A 27,871-nucleotide genomic window follows, 5' to 3' on the forward strand; every position below is an offset into this window, starting at 1 on the left:
GGCCATTCCTGCCGGCCCGAGTGGAGTCACAACTGTGGTCTCCGGTCCCGGGGTGGCAGAAGCATGGATGTCGACGGCCGGTGGCGGAACCTGCCTAGCGGGCCAAGCCTAAAGCATTTGACCGACCCTTCGTACGCGATTCCTCCGGAGCAGCAAAAGGCGGCGTTGCAGGACCTGACGCGGGCGCACGTGGACTCCTTCAACTACGCGGTGCTGGAGGGGCTGAGCCACGCGGTGCAGGTGAGCGGCGCGCCCTCGGCTCCTGAGCCGCCCGAGTGGGGGCCCGAGGGTCCCAGAGGTTGGAGGAGGTGGCCGGGAGGCCGCAGTATGGCCTTAAGTAGTGAAGCTCACTCGCCGTTCACTGCTTTGGTAGTTCAGAAAGAAAAACGCTTCGTTGCGACTTGTAGCCGAGTAGTGTAGGAAAAGATGTATTTGTGATTTCTGGCTTTATATGTGAGTACGAACCCTGGTTCTCTTTGTGTAACTGTGCAGAGAAGGTAGATTGGTTTTGTGCGATCCGTTTCAGGGTACTGTGAGATGAGAGAGAGGAAGTGATCTATTTGGGATTGTGTTTTCTGCCCATTCACAGCGCTCACCTTTTGCCACCTGGACTTTTACGTTCTAAAACTACCTCAGAAGGTTCCAAGCTGAGTCAGACAGAGTGCAGCAAGGTCATCCTTCAGTTTCCTTCTCTTAAAGTTTTCTTTTGGGGGAGGGGGGCGGTTCAAGGCAAGAGTTTCCCTGTGTAGTCCTGGCTGTCCTGGAACTCACTCTGTAGACGAGGCTGGCCTCGAACTCACTGATCCTCCGCCTCTGCCTCTGAAGTGCTGGGATTAAAGGCGTTCGTCACCACCGCCGGGCTTCCTTCCCTTAGGGTTTTAAAGAGAAAGATTGGCTACTGTTCTGAGTTAGGCATGTTGAGGAAGATAATAAGTACTAGGGATCAATCTGACAAGGTAGCAAAGTTCAGGTAAGGACGATGGAGGGAAGTCTCTTTTTGTTAGCATCCTTAGTCTTTCCTGGCACTAGGCTTTGAGAGTAAGAGCATGCCGGTTCCCCTGCTGTATCTCAAGTTTGAGTGCTCCTCAGGGTTGTTGGTTGTGTAGAGGAAGCCGACAGTCAATGCCAACACTCTTGAGAACTGCCCTAAAATGTAGAGTTTACTGAGTCAGGAGCAGGAGGGAAGTGCGACTTATCCAAGTGTTTAGAAAGCTCAGCATTAGATAAAGTCAAGGGAAGAGGATGGATCGTTCACTCCAGAGGGAGGTTAGGTACAGGGAGAGCCATGTGCGCAGTAGATACTACCCTGGGGTTTTGTTGCTGAGCAGTCGTGTTTTGAGAGATAGGGATGGAGATGCATTGGAGAGCTTTGACTGCCAGACTGATACTCGAAAATATGGGAGCCATTTAAAACTCTGAATTGCCAGACTTCCGCCTGAGGGAATAAAATGTGCAAAGCTGGACATGAGGAATGGCACCGAGAGCAGAAGTTCTCTTTGTGTAACTGTGCAGAGAAGGTAGATTGGCTCAGCCTTTTCCCTGTCTGCTGCACAATCAAAAACACAGGACATCATCACAAAGGCCCTTAACGAGTGCATTATGGTTAACTAGTTGGTGAAGTCACCAACCAGTTAGTTGTAGAGTTAGTTGTCCTTTTAGATGTGTTGCCTTGGCATGATAGACGCCAGTGAGTGTAGAACGTGTGATTTCAAAGAGTCTTAGCTTTTGAAAAGTGCCCTGAACAGTGCAAGTGGTTTAGCAGCATGAATTGCCTTTCAGGCCATACCACCCTTTGAATTTGCTTTCAAAGATGAGCGCATCTCTCTTACTATTGTGGATGCTGTCATCAGTCCGCCATCGGTGCCCAAAGGGACCATCTGCAAAGAGCTCAGCGTTTATCCAGCCGAGTGCCGGGGCCGGAGGAGCACCTACCGCGGGAAGCTGACGGTGAGCATTGGGGACACGAAGTGGCTGTCCCTGCACCATTCTGAGACTCTGTTTTCTTAGTGTTGCCACTTAAGGAATTGTGTCTTCTGAATCTAAAACGTGAAATCAATTCACTGTGGCCTTCTTCCTTCTTTTAAAATACTCATCTGTGGGGCTGGAGAGATGGCCCTGGTTGAAAGCACTGACCTTTCTTCTAGGGGACCAGGATTTGGTTCCCAGCACCATAAGGTGGCTCACAGCTGCCAGCCATTCCAGTTCCAGCAGATCTAATGCCCTCCTCTGGCCTCCACTGGCACTAGACACATCTCTGGTACACAGACATCATGCAGGCAGAACATCCATACACATAAAATAAAAATAAATACACCTAATTTTTTTTTTTTTTTAAATATTCACTTGTTCTTGCAGGTCCAGATAGTTTATTTTTTCTTTCGTTTCGTATAGGCTGACATCAGCTGGGCAGTGAATGGAGTCCCCAAAGGGATCATTAAACAGTTTCTCGGCTATGTTCCCATCATGGTAAAGTCTAAGCTTTGCAACTTGTACAACCTTTCTCCTCAAGCCCTCATTGAGCACCGTGAGGAGGCAGAGGTGAGCGCAGGGGTCCGGGCCGTGGGGAAACAGGAAGCTTGCCAGTGGAAGTCAGCTTTCCTGACTTCTGACTTCTAGATCTGTTGTCTGGAGCGTTGATACTGGGTCTGAGTACTGTGCGTGACTCTTCCGTCTATTGAGGCAGTGTGGAGAGCTGCCAGACATTAAAAATGTATTGTTTCGGGCAGTGTACTAGGTTTTTTTCCCCTGGAAACCTTTTTCTTTTCCCTTTCCTTCCCCCCTCCTCTTCCTGCTTCCCTTTCCTCCTACTTCCTCTTCCTTAGCATGGAACCTGGGGGCCTTTGCTCATGTGAAATGTAAGTATGCACCAGGCTACACTCCCAACCCAAATTTTCTTCTCTTTTATTACCTTCCTTCCTTTCTTTTTGGGGGGTGGAGTGTGTCTTGCTATGTAGCCTTGGCTGGCCTGTAACTCACTGTGTACATCAATCAGGCTGGCCTTCAACTCAGAGAGATCCGTCTTAATCTGCCTTCCCACCTCCCCACACACATAGAGTGCTGGGATTAAAGGTGTGTACCACCAAGTCTGGCTGTTTCTTTATTGTGTAGGGGTGAAGGGGGGTGAGGGGGTGCTTTAGTAACATGGTCCTTGTGTAGAGGTCAAAGGGTCAGCGGACAGATGTGAGGAGTTGGTTCTCTCCTTCCATCCTTTGCCCGCTGGGCCGTCTTTCTGGTCCTAGTTTTCTTAATTATACATATTCAGAGGCATACTCACAAAAGTATTGTAGGATCTGCCTGTTTTACTGATGTAAAATCCCCTGGGGTTATTGAATGACCCATGTCCCTTTTCCTTTGGTTTCTTCAGCGGTGTGAGGCAGCTCTGGGCTACTGAGCTGGAATGAGGGTGTGCAGTTTCGGCCTGCTTTTAGGGGAGACTGTAACGCCTTGGTGTCAGGTCAGGATGTGACATTCAGCTGTTCATTTATCAGTTGTGGGGTCTTTGGAGAATTTAAGCTGCCCCAAGCCTCAGTTTCTTCTGGTATAAAAAGGCAGGCCCATGCCCGGGAGGATTAAGTGCCTCGTTACCAGAGCATCAGCAGGATGTGCCTATTTGACATCAGGCAGTTAGCAAATACTCTTCATTATTAAACAGATTTTCCTGTATTTATCTAGTCCAGATTTCTAGTTAGCAAAGCTTTCATGCAGACACACACACACACACACACACACACACACACACACACACAGACTTTTTATTTTAACTTAGCATTTTTATCTTTAGATTTTGGAATAAGTTTTGTTTAAATGGTGCTTGGAAATTGAAATACTTTGGGACAGAAAGACAAGTTTGATTGGGTCTGCCTAGTTGGAAGGGATGGCGCTCTTTCTCACCCTCCATTCTGTCTGGGATCCCGTTGTGTATCTGACAAGTCTTTCCAAAGCCTATACTGTTTTCAGAGACCAGGTGTCCATTTCACCAGTGTGTACCTCTTATGGGGTTGGCAATGCATGTGGCTAGAAATAGCTTTGTGTTTACTTAGCCATATACTTTTGTTTAACAGATGATAACCCCTGTTCTTTGGCAGGAAATGGGAGGTTATTTTATAATCAATGGCATTGAGAAAGTCATCCGAATGTTGATTATGCCTCGGAGAAATTTCCCCATTGCGATGATAAGACCAAAGTGGAAAAGCAGAGGACTTGGCTATACTCATTTCGGTAAGTTTTGGTGAACATTGGAATGTTGTTTTAGACAACTTTAAACCATTTTTTTTTAAAGTAGATACAATTATACATAATAATCTTTTTTTTTTTTGTGGGGTGCAGGGGGGGTGTCGAGACAGGGTTTCTTTGTGTAGCCCTTGCTGTCTTGGATCTCACTCTGTAGACCAGACTGCCTCGAACTCACAGAGATCCGCCTGCCTCTGCCTCCAGAGTGCTGGGATTAAAGGCGTACTCCTCCACTGCCCGGTTAACTGTACACAATCTTTAATGAGTTTCTCTTATATGATTTTGGTTTGTTTTACTGTTAAGCATTTCTGTGAGATTCAGGGTGGCGTTGCTGGGGGAAGTGTTGATCAAAGCATGAACTTACAGGCCAAGTAAGTACAGGGCTGGGAGGTGGTTCAGTGGGAAAGTGCTCTCTACAGAAGGTGAGGAATTGAGTTCCCATCACCTCCATTTAAAAACAATAACGGAAGGGTATGCCAGTGCACATCTACCCCTAGCACTGGAGTGGAGGGGACAGGTGGACAGGGCTTCCGCTTTTCAGTCAAGAAGGAAGTTCCAGGTTCAGTGAAAGACCCTGTCTCAAAAGAAGCAAAGTGGAGAAGCAATTGAGGAAGACACCTGCATGACAGTCTCTGGCCTCTCCCTGTGCTTGCATTGGAGAGTAACACACACACACACACACACACACACACACACACACACACACAGACAGACATACACTCTACCTGTGCCTGCAAGGGAGAGAGTACTCCCACCACACATGTGTGAATACACATACATGTATACAATCTTATGCTAGTGTACAGCACTGTAATATCAATAATACTGTATTGCTTTTTTGCAATTTGAAAATGGAGTAGATTTTTAAGTGTCTTGATCCCACATGCACATATACATACAGTTGGTAACTATATGTGGTAATTGATTTTTTTTTATGAGATTTATTCATTTATTATGTATACAGTGTTCTATCTGCATGTACCCCTGCAGGCCAGAAGAGGGCACCAGATCTCATTACAGATGGTTGTGAGCCACCATGTGGTTGTTGGGAATTGAACTCAGGACCTCTGGAAGAGCAGGGGTGCTCTTAACCCCTGAGCTATCTCGCCAGCCCTGGTAATTGATGTTTTAATCAATTTGATTATGGTAATTGTTATGCATACATGGATGTTTCCTAATAAACTTGTAGTAAATTGAAAGTACTGTACATTAAAAATGCACTTAGAGGGGCTGAAGATATGGCTCAGCAGTTTAAGAGCATCTATTTTTCTTCCAGAGAACCTGAGTTCAATCCCCAGCCTCCATGTTGGGCAACTCACAACTGCCTGTAGCTCCAGCTCCAAAGGACCTGACACCTCTGGCCTCTGTGGTCATCTGCACACATGGGAACACACACACACACACATACACACACACACGCACACACACACACACACACACACACACACACTCACACACAATTTAAAATAAATAAATATATTTGTTTTAATTTTTAAAAAATACACTTAGAGCCAGGCATGGTATGTTGCATCTTTAATCCCAGTACTCAGGAGGCAGAGGCAGGTGGATCTCTGAGTTGGAGACCAGCCTGGTCTATACTGTGAATTCCAAGACAGGACAGTCAGTGCTACACAATAGAACCTATCTCAAAAAAAAAAAAAAAAAAAATGTACTTAGAGGCAGGGACAGGTTTGGTGGTAGAGTGCTTTGTAGGCGGAGTTTTCCTGCCCCACAGATACTCCCAAATAAACACACCAAGGCTTATATTAATTACAAATGCTCGGCTGATAGCTCAGGCTTATTACTAAATAGTTCTAACAACTTAAATTAACCCATTTCTGTTAATTTGCATTCTGCCACGTGGCTTTTACCTCTACCCCATTCTGTGTGTCCGACTCCTGCATCTGGCTGATGACTCCTCTCACTCCGCCCTTCCTCCTCCTCCCTGCATTCTCTCTGTCTCAGGCTGTCTCACCCAGTCTCTTCCTGCCCAGCTATCCACCGATCAGCTTTTTATTAACAGTGAGAGCAATACATATTTACAGTATACAAAGATTGTTCCATAGCAGCGCTTGTCTAACCTGCAGAAGTTTCTGGGCTCACTGCTTGACACTCAGTGCACTAACCTGCAAACATTGTAGCTTAGCTTGGCAAGCCGAAATGTGCTCAGAGCACACTTTGGAAAAATCGCCTAAAACAAAGCCTGTTTTATGAGCAAATGTTGATCATCTTATGTTCATACACAGATTGGCTTTGTGTACACATCATGAGCTATGAAAACACTGTATTCAAAAACATTGGTGCTCTAGGACATTGAAGATTATCATTTGTTTTCCTTTTTGATCTCCTGGCTGGTTGGGAGCTGTGGCTCACTGCTACTATCCAACATCATGAGAAAATACACAGCATTGTTAGCCTAGGGAAAGGTCTCAATTCAAAAAGTGAAATGCAACTTCTACTGAATGGACATGGCTAGTGCACCATGGTGAAACTGAAAAATTGCAAGTGGTTAATATGTATAATGTTTATTAACTAAGGAAATGAAATATATCCAGAAAGTGATTTCACAGTGAGGACATGCGTCTCTTTAGTCTGGAAGACTTCATGTACTTATGGTATTGCTTTTGAGGATGAAGACTGACCTGACTTGACACCTGTGTCCAAAGGCACGAGAGGTCCCCTGGTTTAGACTGCCTTGGCACATGCTCAAGGGACTGGCCTGTGTCCGCTGCCTGTGACAGTGTTTGGCAGCGTAAGATAGCATATGGCATTTTCTATTAACTTTTGCAGTATTATATAGTGTAGCATTTATAGTTGAGATAAAAAATCAGACTTTAATAGTTGCCGTAGATACAACACCCAGGAGAACAGTATCTCAGCATGTGAAAATGTAGTCTTTGGCCGGGTGGTGGTGGCGCACGCCTTTAATCCCAGCACTCGGGAGGCAGAGCCAGGCGGATCTCTGTGAGTTCGAGGCCAGCCTGGACTACCAAGTGAGTCTCAGGAAAGGCACAAAGCTACACAGAGAAACCCTGTCTCGAAAAACCAAAAAAAAAAAAAAGAAAAAAAAAAAAAGAAAATGTAGTCTTTGATTCTTTTGATAGTGTCCATAATAAACCTGAAGGCTGAGTTCTGCTGCTGTCCGTCAGGATGTTAGATAAATGACCGTCTCTTGACTAGTCCCATAGAGCGGTGTGAATAGGAAGTGTGCTCTGCAGGGTGATCCAAGTATAAGGTGCTATAAGACATGGGCCCCAGCTAATGGAAAACTTGGAAGTTTAGTCATAATTCATAGCTGTACCTATTTCACAGTATATCCCAGAAAACATTTGGCAAGGTCTGTAGACATTTTTGATGGCCAGCCTTGGTTAATCTTTTTTTGTTTGTTTGGTTGGTGGTTTGGTTTGGTTTTTGTTATTTTGTTTTATTTTGTTTGAGACAGGGTTTCTCTGTGTAGCCTTGGCTATCCTGGAACTCACTATGTAGACCAGGCTGGCTTCGAACTCACAGAGATCTGCCTGTCTCTGTGCTGGGATTAAAGGCGTGCGCCACCATGCTGGGCCTTGGCTAACATCTTAACAAGTGATTTGGCTTTGATTATGGTGGTAAAATGGTCAGATGGAAAATGAAACAGGCCATGATTCCTTGCCATTCCTTTGAATAGGGATTTCAATGCACTGTGTGAGAGAAGAACATTCTGCTGTCAATATGAACCTTCACTATGTGGAGAATGGCACGGTTATGTTGAACTTTATTTACCGGAAAGAGCTGTTTTTCCTTCCTTTGGGATTTGCGCTTAAGGTGAGATGGGGTGAATATCTATCTGTCTTTGATATGAGTAGACTCCTTGGAAGCTGTGTCCTGTAGATGTGTGGGTGATTTCTTTTTGTTCAAGTACATGTGCATGTATGTTACCCAAGCTTTTGGGAAGTCGATGAGACTGGAGGTTGCAAGTTCGAGGCCAGCTAGAGTAACATACCAAGACCCTGTCTCCCCCCACCCCCACCATAAACAAAACCAAACCATACATGCTATACTAATTAGTCCCTGCTCCATTCTTAAAATCAGTTGCTTGAAATATCAATGAACATTTTCTCAGAGTCTCTGGAGATGTAGAATATGAGAGTAGCTTGACTGCATAGGTCATAGGTCACAGTGAAGTATTTGGAGGTCCTGCTGGGCTGGTGAGATGGTTCCACCTGCTATGCAAGACTGACAGCCTGAATTAGCCCCCAGAACCCCCAGTGGAAGGGAAACCTGGCTCCCAAAACGTGTCCTCTTACTTTCTTATGTGTGCCGTGGCTTGTATACACCTACATGCACACACACACACACACACACACACACACACACACACACATGCACTCCCACTCTCACGTAAAGAATTACAACTTGGATTAACCAGGACCCGGTGCCGAGTTGCTGGCTCCCTTGGTGGCCCTTGGTCTCAGTTCCTCTTCCTCCTGGAAGTCAACCCAGAGAATGAGGTAGAGGGCAGTCTGTTTATGACCCAGCCTTGGGAATCTGACATCTCGTTTTTGCCATATTTTGGTCATGTGGGATAGCCCTAATTCAGATCAAGAGGAGACAATTCCATTTTTAAATACCCAGAAATAGAATCATTGGGACTTTGATGTTTGGCTGGTGTAAAAGGAATGTTTTGTTTTGGAGGTCTAGTTTTGCTTGGGCATTAGAAATTATTAGAGGGGAGGATTGTGTCTAAGTGAATTAAACCTTTGGTAGTTGTTTAAAAGAAAACTTAAAAAAAAATTTTTTTTTCTTTTTCAGGCTCTTGTGAGCTTTTCCGATTATCAGATTTTCCAGGAGCTCATCAAAGGCAAAGAGGAAGACTCCTTCTTTAAGAATTCTGTTTCTCAGATGTTGAGGATTGTCATGGAAGAGGGTTGCTCCACGCAGAAGCAGGTCCTTAACTATCTGGGTGAACGTTTCAGAGTGAAGCTCAATGTTCCTGACTGGTACCCGAACGAGGAGGCGGCCAAGTTCCTGTTCAAGTATGTGTGCGTTGGGTGGGGGAGGGGAAAGGATGGCTTCGTGCCTAGGAAGTGAGCCTGGGTAGGATGCTGGTCCTAGCCAGGAGGGCAGCTTTGCTTCTTTTATTCTGCATTAATTTCAGATTTGCTACAGTGTCCAAGGAAGACAGTGGACACCAGAGGTCTCTAATGTTGACATTTTGTTAGTTACGGTGATCACTTTGTCTCTACATAGATACACATTTCCTCTCTGTATCTTTGACAGTGGCAGGCAACGTGCTGCTGAATTTCCCTATATTAAAGAGCTGTGGTTCCAGACCACCCTAGCATTAGGAGCCGAGCACTTGAGATGTGGCCAGTGCAGCTGAGAAAATGAAGTCTTATTTAACTGAACTGGAGTAGCTACAGGTGGTTACTAATTACTGCCATCTTGCTGAGCACAGCTCCAGACTTGGTGGCGGTATTCTGTTAATGTTGCCAGTGAAGGTGGAAAGCAATTTTGGGAGTAAGGGATGTTCAGTAAACGTGAAACAGGCACCTTGGTCAGTAGGGAACTAGACGGAGAGAGCGGAACTGCTTTCAAGTTACTTCTCTTTCAGTGAGTGCATCTGTATCCACTTGAAATCCGATACTGAGAAGTTTTATCTGCTTTGTCTCATGACCCGGAAGCTCTTTGCTTTAGCCAGAGGAGAGTGCATGGAGGACAACCCTGATAGTTTAGTAAATCAAGAAGTCCTTACGCCTGGTCAACTCTTCCTGATGTTTCTGAAGGTGAGTGCGTTCTGCAGGCGTGGGGCCACTTGTGTGGGGTGGGTGGACACAAGTATGCTCTGCATGTTGATAATTCCTAGTTTGGGCATTTTACATCATCTCCCTTTTGTTTAGCAGTGAGGAACTGAATCAAAACTCTACTTATACCAGGTCCATATTTCTGTGCGTCACCTGTATTTGATTTTATGTTTCCATGTAAAACCCAAGGTTCTCAAATAAGAGATAGTGTTTTTTTCTGCGACTCAGTTTTCTTTCTTTTGATTATTTGATTATTTATTTATTTATTTATTTATTTATTTATTTTTGAGACAGGGTTTCTGTGTGTAGCCCTAGCTGTCCTGAACTCGCTCAGGCTGGCCTCAAACTCACAGAGATCCGTCTGCCTCTTCTTCCTGAGTGCTGGGATTAAAGATGCATGCCACCACTGCCCGGCTGACTTAGTGTTCTTAATATGATTTCAGTTAATGGACTTCTTCACTTGAATCTGTTTTTCTCCAAATGATAAAACTTCATTCCTTATAGTTAAAAACAAAACAAAACAAAAACCTCCTTCTGTTATAAACACATGCACCGTATTTTCCTCTCCTCTGTTCTTGGACAGCTGGGCTGGTTCATAGCTTAGCTGCTGTAAGCAGTGCTGCATTGGTGTGTAAACATTAGTGTGCAAGAATCTTTGTGATATGTTGACTTGATTCTTCGGGGCCACACAGGAGTGATGGGTCTGTTTTGAACACTTTGAGGAACCGTCATACTGACTTCCATAATGGCAGAGCTGGTTTACGTTCTGTGTGTGTGACACCCAGCGTGTGTCCGGGTTCCCTCTGTCTGCATCCTCTCCATCTTGTTTTTGTGTTCTTGATGACCGCCATCCTGACGGGTTAGGATGGGATCTCACTGTTGTTTCCATTTGCATTTCCCCAGCCATCCTGACGGGTTAGGATGGGATCTCACTGTTGTTTCCATTTGCATTTCCCCCATGACTGGTGATGCTGACCAGTCTTAATATGTTTGTTGTGCATTTGTACTTCATTTTCTGAGAACCATCTCCTCATTTAGCTCATTTATTGATTGGATTGTTGGACTTTTAAAAGAAAATTGTGTGTGTGCGTTATGTGTGTGTACCTGTTCGTGTGTGTGTGTGTGTGTGTGTGTGTGTGTGTGTGTGTGTGTGTATGGACATTTTTTAAATTAATTTATTTTTATTTTATTTGCATTGGTGTTTAGCTTTTTATTAAAGCAATCACAACGACATATCTTTACACAGTGTAATCAAATACCTCGCAACAAGCCCCTGATCTACACCTCCTGTCTCTGTCTTTAGGAGTGCTTTACTTTCGGTTGTACATTGAAGGGCTATCTTTTACAACTCTGGTTGTGCTGAAGATACATCCTTTGTCACATGTATAGACAGTGAGCCTTTATTCTGGATTGTGTGGATTTTGTGGGGGTAGATACAGCATTTGAGATAATTAAAGCATGCACTACGTTAAATTGAACATTTTCTTCTTTTAGGAAAAAATGGAAAATTGGCTAGTGTCTATTAAAATAGCTTTAGATAAGAGGGCCCAGAAGACCAACGTATCCATAAACAATGAAAATTTGCTGAAGATATTTAGTATGGGATCAGAACTAACAAAACCATTTGAATATCTTCTTGCTACTGGGAATCTGCGTTCAAAAACAGGTAAGATGAAACAGCTAGGCCATGTTTATATTTTTCAAATTATATGCATAATATAATAAAAGTATGTTGCTGCAGAATTCCAGAGTAAGCTCACCCTCACTGAAGTCAGATTTTATGTTGTAGTAAATTTTGACAAATGTCTGCCAACCCGAAGGGTCCAGCAAGGTGTCTTGTTTCTGTAAATCCAGTGCTAGTGAAAATACATTCTGTGACTCCTAGAAAGCGGATGACCCCATATATCTGGGGTGGGCTGACCAGCTGCAGTCTGGAAGGTTTGGATTTGTGCCCCTCCCTAAACCACTTGTATTGGAATGAACAATTGGAATGAAAATAAAAAAGACTGCGATCCAGAAATCTGCTTTCATTTTTCAGACAGATGCCACTGACTTCTCTTGTTAGTATGCCAGCAAGTGCTTACATAACTTCAGAGCTCTCAGACCAGTCTCATTCAGTTTTTTCCATTTGTCAGAACTAGCACTAGTGTTGTAAACCTGTGTACCCGCATGCGTGTGTGTTGGTACTAGGGAATTGCACCCAGGGCCCATTTATATATTAAGCAAATGCTCTTACCACTGAGCTATATCCCCAGCCCTGAAGTTTTTTTCGTTTTATCAAAACATCAGAAACAGACAGTTTTGGGTTTTTAAAAAAGATTTTTGCTTGTTTTGAGTGACTCTTTTTTAATTAAGGTCTTGGCTTCCTGCAAGATTCTGGCCTGTGTGTTGTGGCTGACAAGCTGAACTTCATTCGCTATCTCTCCCACTTCCGCTGTGTGCACAGAGGGGCTGACTTTGCCAAGATGAGGACCACCACAGTGCGCAGGCTGCTTCCAGAGTCCTGGGGCTTCCTCTGCCCTGTGCATACCCCAGACGGGGCACCGTGTGGGCTGCTGAACCACCTGACTGCCGTATGTGAGGTCGTCACGAAGTTTGTGTACACAGCATCTATTCCAGCCTTGCTCTGTGGCTTAGGTATGAACACTCAACAGTGCAGCTGGGTTTCATGGCTTTGAACAGCATCAGGCAATGACGTCACCCTTTGGGATTCTGCAGAGAATTCTTTTTCAGTCCTCCATGCATGAGTGGGGCTGCTTTCTTGGCTTCTCTGTCATGCATTCTTTGGAGCTAAAGCAAGTTAAATGCCATCGGTGTTGTCCTTCTTTGTAAAAGGAAAAGATAGAAAGAAGTGAAATAGAACGGCCGTTAGTATTCAGAGTTTAGGTGCTCTTGTGTAGATTTCTGGGCCACTCTCCTGTGCCCTGGTAGATCTTTGCATTTCTAAGTAGAAAACTGTTGGTTTGGGGGAGTTCAGTTAAAAAGTAGCTTATGCAATAAAGCTAATGTCATAGATCAGTGACATTTGTTCCTGGTAGCTTGCAGCCACTGTCTCCGCTTTGGGGGAAAACTCAGTCGTATTGTTGTTCTTCTAGGCTTGGGAGTTGGTTTGAGTTTACTTTCACAGTTAAAGGTGTCATCCTTTTGTTTGAGTATTTTGTAACAGTTTAGTCCTGGGATTTTCCAGTTGTGGTTTTATTTTTTTTTTATTTTTTTTTTTTTTTATTTTTATTTTTTTAAAGATTTATTTATTTATTATGTATACAGCATGTATCCCTGCAGGCCAGAAGAGGGCACCAGATCTCATTACAGGTGGTTGTGAGCCACCATGTGGTTGCTGGGAATTGAACTCAGGACCTCTGGAAGAACAGTCAGTGCTCTTAACCTCTGAGCCATCTCTCCAGCCCCCCAGTTGTGGTTTTAAAACCATAGTATTGTATCTTTATTGGTGAGTGGGTGAGGTCACCAGTGGATTGATGTTTTTGAAATGCAACATAGGACTCCTTAGGGTCAGGTGATAGCTAGGTGCTTCAAGTAACCAGAAGGACATTGAGTCAAGAGTCAAGAACTTAGTATGTAAAATGTTTCACCCAACTGGAAAGTAACCATTAAGGAGGGAACATTAGAGAAAGCAATAAGAAATAGTCAAGATTCAGAGGTATAAGCAATCTGTCCATTTGCTGACTGCAAGGCAGAGAATACTTTGTTCTGTCATTAAGTAAAATCAAACCAAGCATAGTGGCACACACCTGTAACCCTAGCACTTGGGTGGTAGAGGAAGTTTAAGGTCAGTCTGGGTTACAGGAGACCCTGTCTCAAAGTCCAGAAGGAAATAGAAAAGGTTAGAGAGGTGGACAGTGCATCCCATTGTGGAGGAAGAGATGGCTCTTAGGAAGAGGGATGAATAAAAGACACGAGCCCTGGAGAGCTGGTGTGGGGGACAGATGAGGCAGTGAGTGGTGACCTTTGACACTTGGGGAAATACTGGCTCTTTTCACGTGGCAGTTATGATGTGTGCAGATGTCGTTTTCACTGAATGACTTGGTTCTCATTGTTTGCAGCCCTGTATTACATTAACTGGCGTGCTGTTAGCCTGTACTGAGCCATTGCTTGGGGGGAGTGGGGGGGGGTTCTCAGTTCTCAAGTCTAAGCCAGCAGCCTCAGCTTCTCTAACTTTCTCTGAGGCCTGTGACAGCCACTTTGCACTTAGGGACACTGGGCAGCACTCAGCACTAAGTGTTTGCATGGCCTTGAACAGACGTTGAAAGATTGGCTTGCAGCTGGGCGGTGGTGGCGCACGCTTTTAATCCCAGCACTCAGGAGACAGAGCCAGGCGGATCTCTGTGAGTTCGAGGCCAGCCTGGGCTACCAAGTGAGTTCCAGGAAAGGCGCAAAGCTACACAGAGAAACCCTGTCTCAAAAAACAAAAAACAAAAAACAAACAAACAAAAAAAACAAGATTGGCTTGCAGTTGGAGCATGGGGACAAGATGTCAGGGTGTGTGCACCAAGAAACATTCCTGCTGTGTGACTTTGCAGGTGCCTGTAGTATAATTTTGTGGTTACAAATAAAATGTTCAAGCAGGCAGATGTCAAAATGGCAAAAGTCTGCAGACGAGGAGGGTTGACAATAATTAGATTTTTCTTGGGAAAGGGTATTCAGGGTACAGGAGTTAGGAATCGACATATGAAAAGGCGTTCTGTGCAAAGCCTCCCTTGTGCCTAGCCATCCTCTCCCAGGATGTGTGTCCTTGATGAAGCAGTTTACATGTTTACAAGCAATATGAAAGCATTGTGCTGTAGGATAGAGCAGCTGGGCCGCCGGACTGAGAATGCATTGAGTGCCTCCCGGTGCTGGAAATGCTGGGTGAGACCTTCTGATGACGTTATCCTGCTTTCCCTCCCCAGGAGTCACTCCTATCGATGCGGCACCTTGTCGGCCCTACAGTGACTGCTACCCTGTCCTGCTGGATGGCGTCATGGTGGGCTGGGTGGACAAGGAGCTTGCTCCTGACATTGCGGACGCTCTCCGTCGCTTTAAGGTGATCTCCGGTCTCCATGGATGGTCTCACTTCTCGCCTCACCTTTAGTTTGCAGTCCTTCCCTAGTTGATGGGATGGTCTGGAGTGGTCAAGAAATCGGGATTGAAGCTAATTCCAGGGGTCAGTGACAGACACGTGACCTATAAGCATTTCCTGGTCGTGTCATTGAGGTCCCTGTCTGCTTATCTATCCAGCTGGACTTCATGGGAGTGCCACCAGCTGGCTGCTCTCTGCTTCCCAGCTGAGCGAGCGTCTACTAACCTGAACCTCTTAGGTTCGTCACTCTATAGTTACAATTTTTCAGGGGAAATTTGTGGAGAGAGTTAAGCTGTGTGACGGCTCCTTCCTTTCCTCGCCTAACTTCACTTCACTCACTGGTTGATGATTTCTCTGCTGAGTTATTACTGCTCCCTTGGTTATTCTTCACCAAGTTGATTGTGACTGTGGTAGTTGTCCTGCTGTGCTCTGTAGTCCACACAGGCCTCAGCCATCCTCCTGCATCAGTTCCCCAGGCTGCTAGGATTACAGCCTATACTCCTAGCCCAGTCAGAATTCTCTCTCTTTTTTTTTTTTTTTTTTTTTTATTATTTATTATATACAGTGTTCTGCCAGCATATATGCCTGCCCGCCAGAAGAGGGCACCAGATCTCATTTTAGATGGTTGCTGGGAATTGAACTCAGGACCTCTGGCAGAGCAGCCAGTGCTCTTAACCTCTGAGTCATCCCTGCAGCCCCTGTCTCTCCAGCTCCTGTCAGAATTCTTTATTCTGCTCTTCCTAAGCTTGCTGCCTCTACTGAAGTCTGTTTTGGTGAGCTGAATTTTTTTTTTTAAAGACAGGGTTTCTCTGTGTAACAGTCCTGGCTGTCCTGTAACTTGATTTGTAGACCAGGCTAAGCCTCGAACTCACAGAGATCCGCCTGCTTCTGCCTCCTGAGTGCTGGGATTAAAGGTGTGCACCACCGCCACCCGGCTTGGTGAACTGAATATTTTTATCTTTGTTTTATGAGCCAGTGATTTTAAAATTTTTCTTTCTGTATTTTGGCTTTCTTTTATCAGTTCTCTATTAGCATGAATGTTAATTCAGTTCGGGGGCTGGTGAGATGTCTCATCCTGTACAAGCACTTGCTATCAGGCTTAGTGTCCTGAATTCAATCCCCTAGATCCCTCAAGGTCACAGGAAAGAGCTGACTTCTGAGGCTCATGCTCTGCTCCACACTCTGGCACTCATGGACCTGTGCACATACATACAATGAATCAGTTAACCATGAATTCAAGGGCTGGAGAGAGGGCTCAGAGGTTAAGAGCACTTGCTGCTCTTCAAGAGGACCCAAGTTCAATTCCCAGCACCCAGGTGGTAGTTCACAACTGTTTGTAACTCCAGTTCTAGGAGATCTGATTCCTTCCTCAACTCCATGGGCACCAGGCAAATACAGGGTACATATACATACATGCAAGCAAAACACTCATACACATAAAATAAAATAAATCTTTAAAAAGTAGGCAAAGAATTCGGTTTGGTCCAGCCATGGTGGTTTACACCTGTAATCCCAAGCAAACGAGGGTCTTCAGCAGAGGACTGGCCATCATCATTAGTTCGGTTTTCATTCTTTTCTCCATTTGAGGGGCCTTTTTTGGTCTGTTTGTGTGGTATGGCTGGGTTAGCTGAGGCTGAAGAGTGCGTGGCAGGTCTCAGAACTCAGTGCTGCTGCGACTGGAATGCTGTCCCTTTTAATTGTCATTTCCTGGTTCCTCCTCCTCCCCTTCCATTTTTACTGATAATGTGTTGAGCTGTGAATCCCTTAAGTGCATATAGGTTTTATAATCTTTTTTAGATTATCGTAGTTTGGGTTTGTACTTCTCCCTTCACTTAGGAATTTTTCAAGTTAAGTTTTAAGATTTCTTTTTATGCAGGCATGCAGTGCTTGTGAGGGCCACAGGAGGGCGCTGGATCCCTGGGGGTGGAGTTCTGACAGGCTAAGCCACCTGGCGTGGGTGCTAGGAACTGAACCTGGCTTCTGTGAGAGCAGGAAGTGCTCTTAGCCATGAAGCCATTTCTCTGGCCGTTTTGGTTTTTGTGTTTTATGATTTAAAAGAAGAATAATTATGTGCATATGTTCATGTCTGTATTTGGGTATACACATGTGAGTACCGTGCCTGCTGCATGGACTCTTAGTATGTAGCCTTCTCAGCAACCCCATTTTGTTTTGTTTTTTAATTTTCAAATGCAAGACCCTTTTTTTTTTTTTTTTTTTTTTTCCGAGACAGGGTTTCTCTGTGTAGCTTTGCGCCTTTCCTGGAACTCACTTGGTAGCCCAGGCTGGCCTCGAACTCACAGAGATCCGCCTGGCTCTGCCTCCCGAGTGCTGGGATTAAAGGCGTGTGCCACCACCGCCTGGCGCGAGACCCTTTCAGTGTAATTGTTTAAAAGGAAATTCATTGATCCGTATTGCAGACATCAGAGAATAAGCTTGCCTTTTCTTAATCTTTTGCCATTTCTTGTGTGGGCTGAGTGAGCTTGTATGTGGGGTGAGACTGGGATGGACAGCTGTGGCCTTGGGGCACTAGGTTTATTACTAGGATGATGTAATTGGGAGGGGGGCGTTTCAAGACAGGGTTTCTCTGGGTAGCTTTGGAGCCTGTCCTGGAACTCACTCTGTAGACCAGGCTGGCCTCTAACTCACAGAGATCCACCTGGCTCTGCCTCCCGAGTACTGGGATTAAAGGCGTGTGCCATCACCACCCAGCCAGATGATGTAATTTCTTAGGTGCTTTTCCTTTCCCATTCTACCTGGCTCTGGTGGCAGGGAGGGTGGGATAAAACATACATTTATCCTTAATTAAACTATGTTCTGTCGAAACAGGTGTTGAGAGAAAAAAGAATTCCTCCTTGGATGGAGGTGGTCCTGGTCCCCATGACAGGAAAACCAAGCCTGTACCCAGGGCTGTTCCTCTTCACCACTCCCTGCAGGCTGGTGAGGCCTGTGCAGAACTTGGAACTGGGTAAAGAAGAACTCATTGGAACTATGGAACAGGTGGGTACCTGCTGTATGCTCATGTAGAACAGTTCAGGGGCTCAGCTTTCACTTTTAAAAGCATTTGCAAGAGAATCCAGCTTATTTTCCTGGCCCTCTTTGTCCAGCACTAAGTAGTTTGGATGTCTTGCCACCCTGCCGGGAACCTGAGGGAGTCCTGGTGCTCACCTAACCGCCCTCCCTTCCTGCCTGCCCAGTGTTCATGGTTCCTTTGCACCTGGCTCTGCCCCAGGTGGTGAGACTGAGGCATCTCTGACTCAGTCTCAGTTGTCACATCTTTGCTGCTGCCAAACTGGAGTTTGTGCCGACTTTAAAATTTTATTAAAAAAAAAAAGCAAGCCGGGCGGTGGTGGTACATGCCTTTAATCCCAGCACTCGGGAGGCAGAGGCAGGTGGATCTCTGAGTTTGAGGCCAGCCTGGGCTCCAGAGTAAGATACAGGATAGCCAGGACTACACAGAGAAAGCGTATCCAAAATAAATAAATATTTGTCTTCCTTTTCGGCCCTTCACAACTGGACAGGGTAGGATGAACCACCTAAGGGGAAAGGGTTGGGGTGCTTAGCACACACAGTCCCTGGGTCCAACGCCAGCTCCACCACAACAGTAGCAATTCGGCATTCATGATTGGGGCGAGGAAAGTATTCTGCAGCCTTGAGCGCTAACCCCTGGAAAGCAGCGAGACAGCCACAGTTACTTTGTGCATCTGCCCCCCTTACCCTCTGCTCCAGCTCTTCATGAACGTTGCCATTTTTGAGGATGAGGTTTTTGCGGGAACTTCCACACACCAGGAGCTCTTCCCTCACAGCCTGCTGAGTGTGATCGCCAACTTCATCCCCTTCTCCGATCATAACCAGAGTCCTCGGAACATGTACCAGTGCCAGATGGGTAAGGTGGGTGGAGGTGGTGGTTGTACACACACACATAAAAAGTGCTTATAAGTTGGACTGAAGTAATCTGAGAATTTTCAAGAATAGCATAAAGAATGCCCACAGATCAGTCATGTATCCCATTAACATTCTGCCCAGTTCATACTTTTGCCTGTTCACTTGAAAATTGCAGGCACAGTACCCCTTTCCCACACATCAGTGCATATTCCCAACCACTAGACCTCTTAGTCAGGGATAGTTATCAAAATCAGGAAGTTTAGCACTGACTTCCTCATAAGAAATGTTTTACTTTGAATTACATGTATGTGTGTCTTTGTGTGAGTACTGCATGTATGTGCAGGTGTCTGCAGAAGCCAGAGGCATTGGGTCCTCTGGAGCTGGAGTGACAGTCGGTTGTGAGCCACCTGACCTGGGTGCTGAACTTAAGCTCATCTGCAAGAGCAGCACACACTCCATGTTTTAGTCCTTTCTCGATTTGGAGCGAGGCGGAGAATCAGGCCCGTCCAGGATCACTGGGGCTCTGCCGTGCATGTATCTATCTCCTTTGATGAGGCAGAGCTCTTCAGCTTGTTGGTGTCCTTCTGGACATTTACATTTTCAGAGAAATGATTTGCACTTGTCTGAATCTCATGACTTGACTTTTGAGGGGTTCAGACCGTTAGTCACTCACATACTATCACTTTCAATGCTTTTGATTTCTATCTGAAATGAAAGCGTCAGCATTTAATGTTCTGTTTATCTCACAACCTTCCTTGAGCTGGTCTTGAATTCTGTGTCCTCCGGGGCTGGAAGGATGGCTCAATAGTTAAGAGCATTGGCTGCTCTTCCAGAGGTCCTGAGTTCAACTCCCAGCACCCTTATGGTGGCTCACAGCCATCTGTAACTGTCTGTATTCCCACGGGATCTGATTCCCTCTTCTGGTGCATGAAGACATTATCCTCAGGCCTCAGCCTGTTGAGTACCAGGGTTATTGGTGTACACGCCCCAGATCCTTTTAGCATTTTTGTTTGTTTGCTTCTTTATAGTACAGGTTACTGACTACAGATTCTCTTGTACTCATTATTCTGCAAATTCTTTTTCATTATTCTGAAATTTCTTTTTCACACTCACTTGAAGGAAATCTTATTATACCAGCTGTATAATCCTGAGAGGACAGGCCCTTTTATTTCAGTGTGTTAAAGCTGCTCCACAGTCTCCTTTTAGTCATTCCTGCTAACTAGAAGGCAGGGCTGGTAAAGTACAGTTTCTCTGTATGTGCTGTTGTCCCTCTCTTTAAGACTTGTCCTTTATCTTTGTTTTTAGGAGATTGGCTGTATGTCTAGATATGATTCTTTTAGTAGTCTTCTGATTACATTTACTGGTCTTTATAAGAAAAACAATGATCTACTTTGGAGTTTTTCCATTGCTTCCAAAATGTTGCTTCTTCCTCTTTATTTCTCCTCTTCCCCTCTTCCAAGATTTAGTCATCTATTATTTGTAAAAACATTTAGTTATTTTTTTTATCGTGTGTGTGTGTGTGTGTGTGTGTGTGTGTGTGTGTGTGTACACGTGTTACAACATGAGGATGAAGGTCAGAGAACAACTTTGTGGAGTTGGTTCTCTTTTCCTGTCTTTATGCACGTTCTGGGGGTTGAACTCAGGCTGCCAGGCTTGCACAGTCAATGCCTTTACCCACTGAGCCATCTTGTCAGCCCGTATGCATCCATTTATCTTAACTATTTTTATTGTCCTTTTTTTTTTTCTATGTATGTATGTGTTTGTGGTGGTTTGAATGAAAATGGCCCCCATAGGCTCATAGGGAGTGGCACTATTTGAAAAGATTGAGAGGTATGGCCTTGTTGGAGGAACTATGTCAATGCAGGCAGGCTTTGAAGTTTCAGAAGCTCAAGCCAGGCCCAGTATCTCTCTCTCTGTTCCTGCTGCCTGGGAATTTAGATGTAGAACTCTCAGCTCCTTCCCCAGCACCATGTCTGCCTGGGTGCCATCATGATTCCTATAATGTTGATAACGGACTAACCCTTTGAAATTGCAAGCCAGCCCCACTTAAATGTTTTCCTTTATAAGCGTTACCATGGTCAGGGGCTGGAGATATGGCTTAGTGGTTTAGAGCACTGACTGCTCTTCTAGAGGTCTTGAGTCCAATTCCTAGCAACCACATGGCGGCTCACAACCATCTATAGTGGGATCTGATGCCTTCTTCTGGTGTAAAGGTGTACATGCAGTTAGAGCATTCATATATACATAAAATAAATAAATCTTTAAAAAAATTGCCGTGGTCATGGTGTCTTTTCACAGCAATAGAAACCCTAACTAGGGGGAATGAAAAGATGGCTCAGTGGTTGAGAGCACTGGCTGCTCCTCCAGAGGACCTGGGTTCAACTCCCAGCACCCATATGGCAGCTCACAACTGTCTGTAACTCCTGTTCCAGGGGATCTAACAACCTCACACAGACATACATGCAGGCAAAACACCAATGTACATAAAATACAAATAAATACATTTAAAAAAAAAAGAAAGAAACCCTAACTAAGACTGTGTGTGTGTGTGTGTGTGTGTGTGTGTGTGTGTGTTATTAATTTAATACCTTACATTCTGATAACCAGAATTTAGAATCATTGACATTTCTGTGTGTATCCCCACATGTCCTATACTTGTATGTATCCTCTGTACCTTTCAATGTTTCCATTATATTATACATTTGTGTCCATAAATTACAATGTTGTTTGCTGTGTTACAAGTGTCTATTAGTAGTATCACTAAATGCAGTGCTGAACTTCCCTTGACCAGCATTATCTTCATAGGCTAGGCGTATTGATGGAGTGTCTTCATTCTCAAAGCTGGTGGTAGTCTATACTAAGCAGAGCCGTCATGCTTGTGTTATCCATTCTCTGTGGTGTGTAGTTAGTTGTTCCCAGTTTTACAAAGCACATTGAGAATTGATGATTGGAAACAACGCAAAGACATTTCTTCCTCTGTAGGTAAACAGACCATGGGCTTCCCACTGCTCACTTATCAAGACCGATCGGATAATAAACTCTACCGTCTTCAGACACCTCAAAGCCCTCTAGTGAGACCGTGCATGTATGACTATTATGACATGGACAACTACCCAATTGGGACAAACGCCATTGTAGCTGTGATCTCCTACACGGGTTATGATATGGAAGATGCCATGGTAAGTGTTGCTAGTTGTAACTCTAATCTTTTCTCATTGCTGTTTGTGAACTTTCTTAGTGTGAGATCACTGAAGGAATGTTTATGTGTCCTCAAGGACATAGTAGCAAATACATTTAAATGGTTAATTATATACATTTAAATGGTTCATTCCTGTCTGAGGTTAATGAAGGGAAACATTGAAAGATACCCAGTGCACATACATCTTCCTATCTGTGTACATACTGTGGGTAAAGGTTGATGTGAGGTCTTGGTATAGTTACCTTTTATATCTTTGATTATGTCTTAAGCCATATGAGTCTGGATCTTGATAGCATTGGTAATTTGGAAATGCGGTTTTAAAATCAAATGCCAGTTACCCTAAACCAAGTGTTAGTAAATCTTAACTTGGTTGTATTTTGAAAGTTGTTTGCCTGTTGTTGTTTGTTTTTGCTCTTTTGGAAGGCCCACCACCCAGCTCCCAAATAAATCACATACAGAGGCTTATTCTTAACTATAAATGCCCCGCCTTAGCTTGGCTTATTTCTAGCCAGATTTCCTTCATTTAAATTAGCCCATCTACCTTTGGCTTCAGGGGCTTTTATCTTTCTCTATTCCAGTATACCTTTTCTTTCCTTCTTACTTGGTGTCTGGCTGTGTGGTTGGGTGGCTGGCCCCTGCAGTCCTCCTTTGCTGGCTGTTGCTTTTTCTTTCTCGTCTCAGATTTCTCCTATTTATTCTCTCTGCCTGCCAGCCCCACCTATCCTTTCTCCTGCTTTGCTATTGGCTGTCCAGTTCTCTATTAGACCATCAGGTAGATGTATTAGACAGGCACAGTAATACAGCTTCACAGAGTTAAACAAATGCAACATAAAAAGTAACACACCTTAAAATAATATTCTACAACATTTGCCCTCAGTCTTATAAGTTAATTTGGTTCTTTGACTCCACAGATTGTGAATAAGGCTTCTTGGGAACGAGGCTTTGCTCATGGAAGTGTCTACAAGTCTGAGTTCATAGACCTCTCTGAAAAATTTAAGCAAGGGGACGATAGTCTTGTGTTTGGGGTCAAACCTGGTGACCCCCGGGTTATGCAGAAGTTGGACGATGATGGATTGCCATTCATAGGAGCAAAGCTGCAATTTGGTGACCCCTACTACAGCTATCTAAACCTTAACACCGGGGAAGGCTTCGTGGTTTACTATAAGTAAGTTTGGGGACATGTTGGACTGCTGGCTGGTTTGTTAGCGGGAAGTGTGTCGCTAGGAGCCCTGACTGGTCTGGAGCACGCTGTGTCGACCAGCCTGGCCCTGATATAACAGCTGATGCCCCTGCCTCTGCCTCTTAAGTGCTGGGATTATAGGCCTGTGCTGCCACACCTGGCCCTGTGCTGGTTTTTATAGGCTGTTTCTTAGTGAGATTACTGGAGGTCAATGAAGTTTTCTTTTAACAGAAGAAAAAAGATTTTATATATATAAATCTAGTTATTGTTTTAAATCTCTGCTGCTCTAACAAAATAGGTAAGACTGGGAAATAAAACAAAGTCTCTCTGTCCTGGGGACTAGAACATTCAGGACTGAGGCACTGGTGGATTCTCTAAGGTGGACTCATGGAGGCACTACCTCCGTGTCCTGATGGGGGAAGACGGAAAGGCTAACAGCAGCGAGCAGCTCAGACCCCTTTTGTAAAGACACTGTCTACTGATGAGGCTCCATCCTCAGGACTTAAATCCCTCCTAAAGGCCTCACTCTTAATACACAGCAGTAGAGGTGGAGTTCCACATGAGCAGGGGGTGATCACATTGCAATGATGTCATTCGTGGTCCTTGCTGACGTGAACACTGCTGAGTCCGGTGCCTGGCTTTTGGGGTGGTGGTCCATCATTGTTTCCTTCATGCACGGCATTAAGGATGGTTCCTGGCCAAAATACTGGGTTCATTATGCCTCTTCCTAAAGACAATAATTAGCTGCTTTTGCAATGATAAAAATGGCTTCAGTGGGCTTGCTTAGTATTGCTTTCCATAGCTAATATTCTCTCAGATAAACATAATTAGTAATTCTAGTCATGGATAACTTCTAACATCTATTTATATTGGTGAGCATAAGGGGGATACATTTACATATACACTCTATGGAACATTAATCATGTCAACAAAATTTAAGTATTTTTATTTTCAAAGCTTGGGTAGGCTTTGTGTCAAACACTTGTGATTCTAGCACATGGAGACAGAGGCAGGAGGATCATTGCAAGTTCTAGGTCAGCATTGTAGGCCAGCCAAGGCTAGCGTAGTGAGACTCAACAAACAGAGCAAATAGCTTGACTTTTTATTTCATTTTTTTTTTTTCTAGGAGTAAAGAAAATTGTGTTGTGGACAATATCAAAGTGTGTAGTAATGACACGGGCAGTGGGAAATTCAAGTGTATCTGTATTACGATACGAGTCCCTCGGAATCCAACTATTGGAGATAAATTTGCCAGCCGTCACGGACAGAAGGGCATTTTGAGCAGGTTGTGGCCAGCTGAGGACATGCCTTTTACTGAGAGTGGGATGGTGCCAGACATTCTGTTTAATCCTCATGGCTTTCCCTCCCGGATGACCATCGGTATGTTAATCGAAAGTATGGCTGGGAAGTCTGCAGCTCTGCACGGTCTCTGCCATGATGCCACACCCTTCATCTTCTCTGAGGAGAGCTCCGCCTTAGGGTACTTTGGGGAGATGTTAAAGGCGGCTGGCTACAACTTCTATGGCACCGAGAGGTTGTATAGCGGCATTAGTGGGATGGAGCTGGAAGCAGATATCTTCATCGGTGTGGTTTATTACCAGCGCTTACGCCACATGGTGTCAGACAAATTTCAAGTTAGGACAACTGGAGCCAGGGACAAAGTCACCAACCAGCCTGTCGGGGGAAGAAACGTTCAGGGTGGAATCCGCTTTGGGGAGATGGAACGGGATGCTCTCTTGGCACATGGTACGTCCTTTCTCCTTCACGATCGGCTCTTCAACTGCTCTGACCGCTCGGTTGCCCACGTATGTGTGAAATGTGGCAGTTTGCTCTCCCCACTGCTTGAAAAACCTCCTCCTTCCTGGTCTGCAATGCGCAACAGAAAATATAACTGCGCTGTCTGTGGCCGCAGTGACACCATCGACACTGTCTCTGTGCCGTACGTTTTCCGGTATTTTGTAGCTGAGTTGGCAGCTATGAATATCAAAGTAAAACTGGATGTCATTTAACTTGATCCCGCTGTTAGCCTTTCAGGCAAATGCCTAGCCAGCGCCCAGGGCCCTACGGCAGTACATCATATATAATCTATGCACATGCACCGTGTGGCAGAGTAAAGCGTGAGGACCCCCTTTAAAGGCGAGCTCCACCCATTCCTCGCTCTCTTTCCCACCGCTCCTCACAGAGGCCAGCAGGCAGCCAGGCCTTTGCACCTCTCCCTTCCAATCCCTCCCTCTCTTCTCTTTTCTCTCCTCTCCTCTCTCCCCTCTCATCTCCCTCATCCCCCCTCCCCTCCCCTCCTCCTCTCCTATCCTCTTCTCTTCTCCTCAACTCTTGTCCATCTGTCCCCCATAAGACCTTGTGAGCCCTGACACATAGTGTGTCTGTCTGCTCTTGCCCACCATTTTTAACAACATTGGTGCTGTGTGACTTGGCAGGCCATCCTGGTGCCTCCTCCTGCCCGCTGGCAGTCTGAGGTGCACCAGGACCCTGAACCTGGTTCATCTACAACCCCCTCTGCACAACACCGGCTACTATGATTGTTGACTCTCCCCTCAAGAAGGGGGTGGGGGACACCACCTTCGGGGCTACACTGGTCCCTTTTGCCAGCAATCACCCCTGGCCATTCCCCATGAGTGAGGTCTCGTTCCTCGTCTATCGGACCTACATGTCCCTTGGCCCCTGCCCTCTGTGTGCTGATTCACTGGGCAGCTTGTACATTTCTCATCTCTCTGACCCAAACATCCCTCGGGCTTAGCCCTGACCCCTGCTCTGTGTTTGATGAATCACTGAGCAGACTGTGCTATCTCAATTGATCCTTGTTTAATTTCTGGGATGCTAGAAATTCTAAAGCCATTGGATCTCAGTTTTTTCCGTTTTGTTTTTTCTCCTCTGCCTCACCCATGGGGAATAAGCCTAACAGTAATATAAGCCCGACATCTCCTCTGGAATGTCTTTTAGAAAACCTCAAACCTCTATGCTTAATGCCCTGCTTAAAGACTTCTAAACTCATCTGCCTTTGCACCCAGAAATGGCCCAAATACCACTTAGATAACCGGTTAAAATGGCCACCTAAAGTCACTTTAGACCTTGATATTTTATGGGAGCTTTCCAACTTTTGCCAGCAGATGGGTAGGTGGAAGGAGTTGCCTTACATACAAGCTTTCCATAAAAGAATCCAATATATTACCCAATCTTATAGTCTCACCTTTCATGATATATATATGATCCTAACTAACAACCCACTTCCTGAGGAGCACAAGCAAGTTTCAGAACAGGTTAGAATACATGCAGACACAATTCATCAAACTAATGCAGCACGTCCACCCAGGGCCAAGGTGGTCCCTGATCAATCGAGGCCCACGATGAGATTATAACACCCCAAGAGGTGCTCTAGCTAGAGACCAGTTTACAACCTGGCTCCTGGCAGGTCTCCGTAAGGCTGCCCTTAAACCAGTGAACTATGAGAAACTCCCAGACTCAAAAAGGAGACTCACAGAACAAATTTCAGTATAACTCTACTATTGCCTGCCCTCAGCAATGAACCACCTGTGTCTCCTGGGTGCTAAGGTGTCACTATGATGATGGGAAAGGAACAGGTGCTTTAAGGTTTGGTGGAGATAGAAAAGCTTAACTGGTGATAAGGAGAGAATGATTGGAGGTGTTCCAGCAGTCTCAATAATGTTCAGCGCCCTCATTGCCCGCCCACTTGCCACCCCTAACTCCTCGCTTTTTTATAATAAACAAAAGAGGGGAATGTTGGCATTTCAGGCAATTACCTAGCTAGCGCCCAGGGCCTTAGGGTCCTATGTTACCTAATCTATGCACTGCATGGCTGTGTAAGCCTCCATACACATGCGCTAGGACCCCTTTAAAGGCAAGCTCCGCCCATTCCTCATGCTCTTTCCCACCGCTCCTCACAGAGGCCAGCAGGCAGGCAGACTTTTGCGTCTCTCCCTTCCAATCCCTCCCTCTCCTTTTCTTCTCTCAACTCTTGTCTCCCTCCTCAATAAACCCTCCATGTGAGCCCTGTTGCAGGGTGTGTCTTTCGGCTCTCACCCGCCGTTTTTAACAACACCGGCCATCTGAGTGAAGAGATTAGAACAAAAGGTGACTTTAATCCAGGGAAGGTATTGTGGATTCACTCTGGATCTGATGCCAAGAACCGGCAGCTGAGAATTCAAGACTTTCCTGCCTCTGAAACCTGCTGAAGTTGGTTTGTTATATTTGTTTAAAAATGTTCTTAAATGACTTCTTTACAATGATTTGTTGATCATAGATCATGCAGGAACACCTCCTTTCCAGGCCCAGGTTCACTGGTCCCTGCTTTCAGTAGCAGAGTTTGTCTGTCATCATCCAGAGCAGGGCAGTATAATAAACAGAAAATGGAAGCCACAAATGTAATTTTTATTTTTATATACATGTAAAGTTAAGCTATTTCATGCATATAATTTGATGGATTATAACATAGGTATAGTCTGTGATGTCATCATGGTCAAGGTAAATAAACATCTGTTATCTCCAAA

General features: G+C 45.0%; 1 protein-coding gene across 1 annotated transcript; it reads left to right on the top strand.

Moving 5' to 3' along the window:
- The first annotated feature begins 10 nt into the window (after nt 1-10).
- Nucleotides 11-27,871, top strand: Polr1b (RNA polymerase I subunit B). The gene is made up of 15 exons (XM_059261398.1): nt 11-240; nt 1,780-1,947; nt 2,392-2,538; nt 4,086-4,218; nt 7,895-8,031; nt 9,019-9,242; nt 9,821-9,992; nt 11,505-11,676; nt 12,366-12,647; nt 14,918-15,051; nt 17,914-18,084; nt 18,814-18,970; nt 21,952-22,148; nt 23,080-23,333; nt 24,475-27,871. The coding sequence occupies exons 1-15, from the start codon at nt 64-66 to the stop codon at nt 25,355-25,357; spliced, it is 3,408 nt and encodes a 1,135-aa protein (XP_059117381.1). The 5' UTR covers nt 11-63; the 3' UTR covers nt 25,358-27,871.

Source organism: Peromyscus eremicus, chromosome 4, assembly GCF_949786415.1.
Source record: "Peromyscus eremicus chromosome 4, PerEre_H2_v1, whole genome shotgun sequence".
Lineage (NCBI taxonomy): Eukaryota > Metazoa > Chordata > Mammalia > Rodentia > Cricetidae > Peromyscus > Peromyscus eremicus.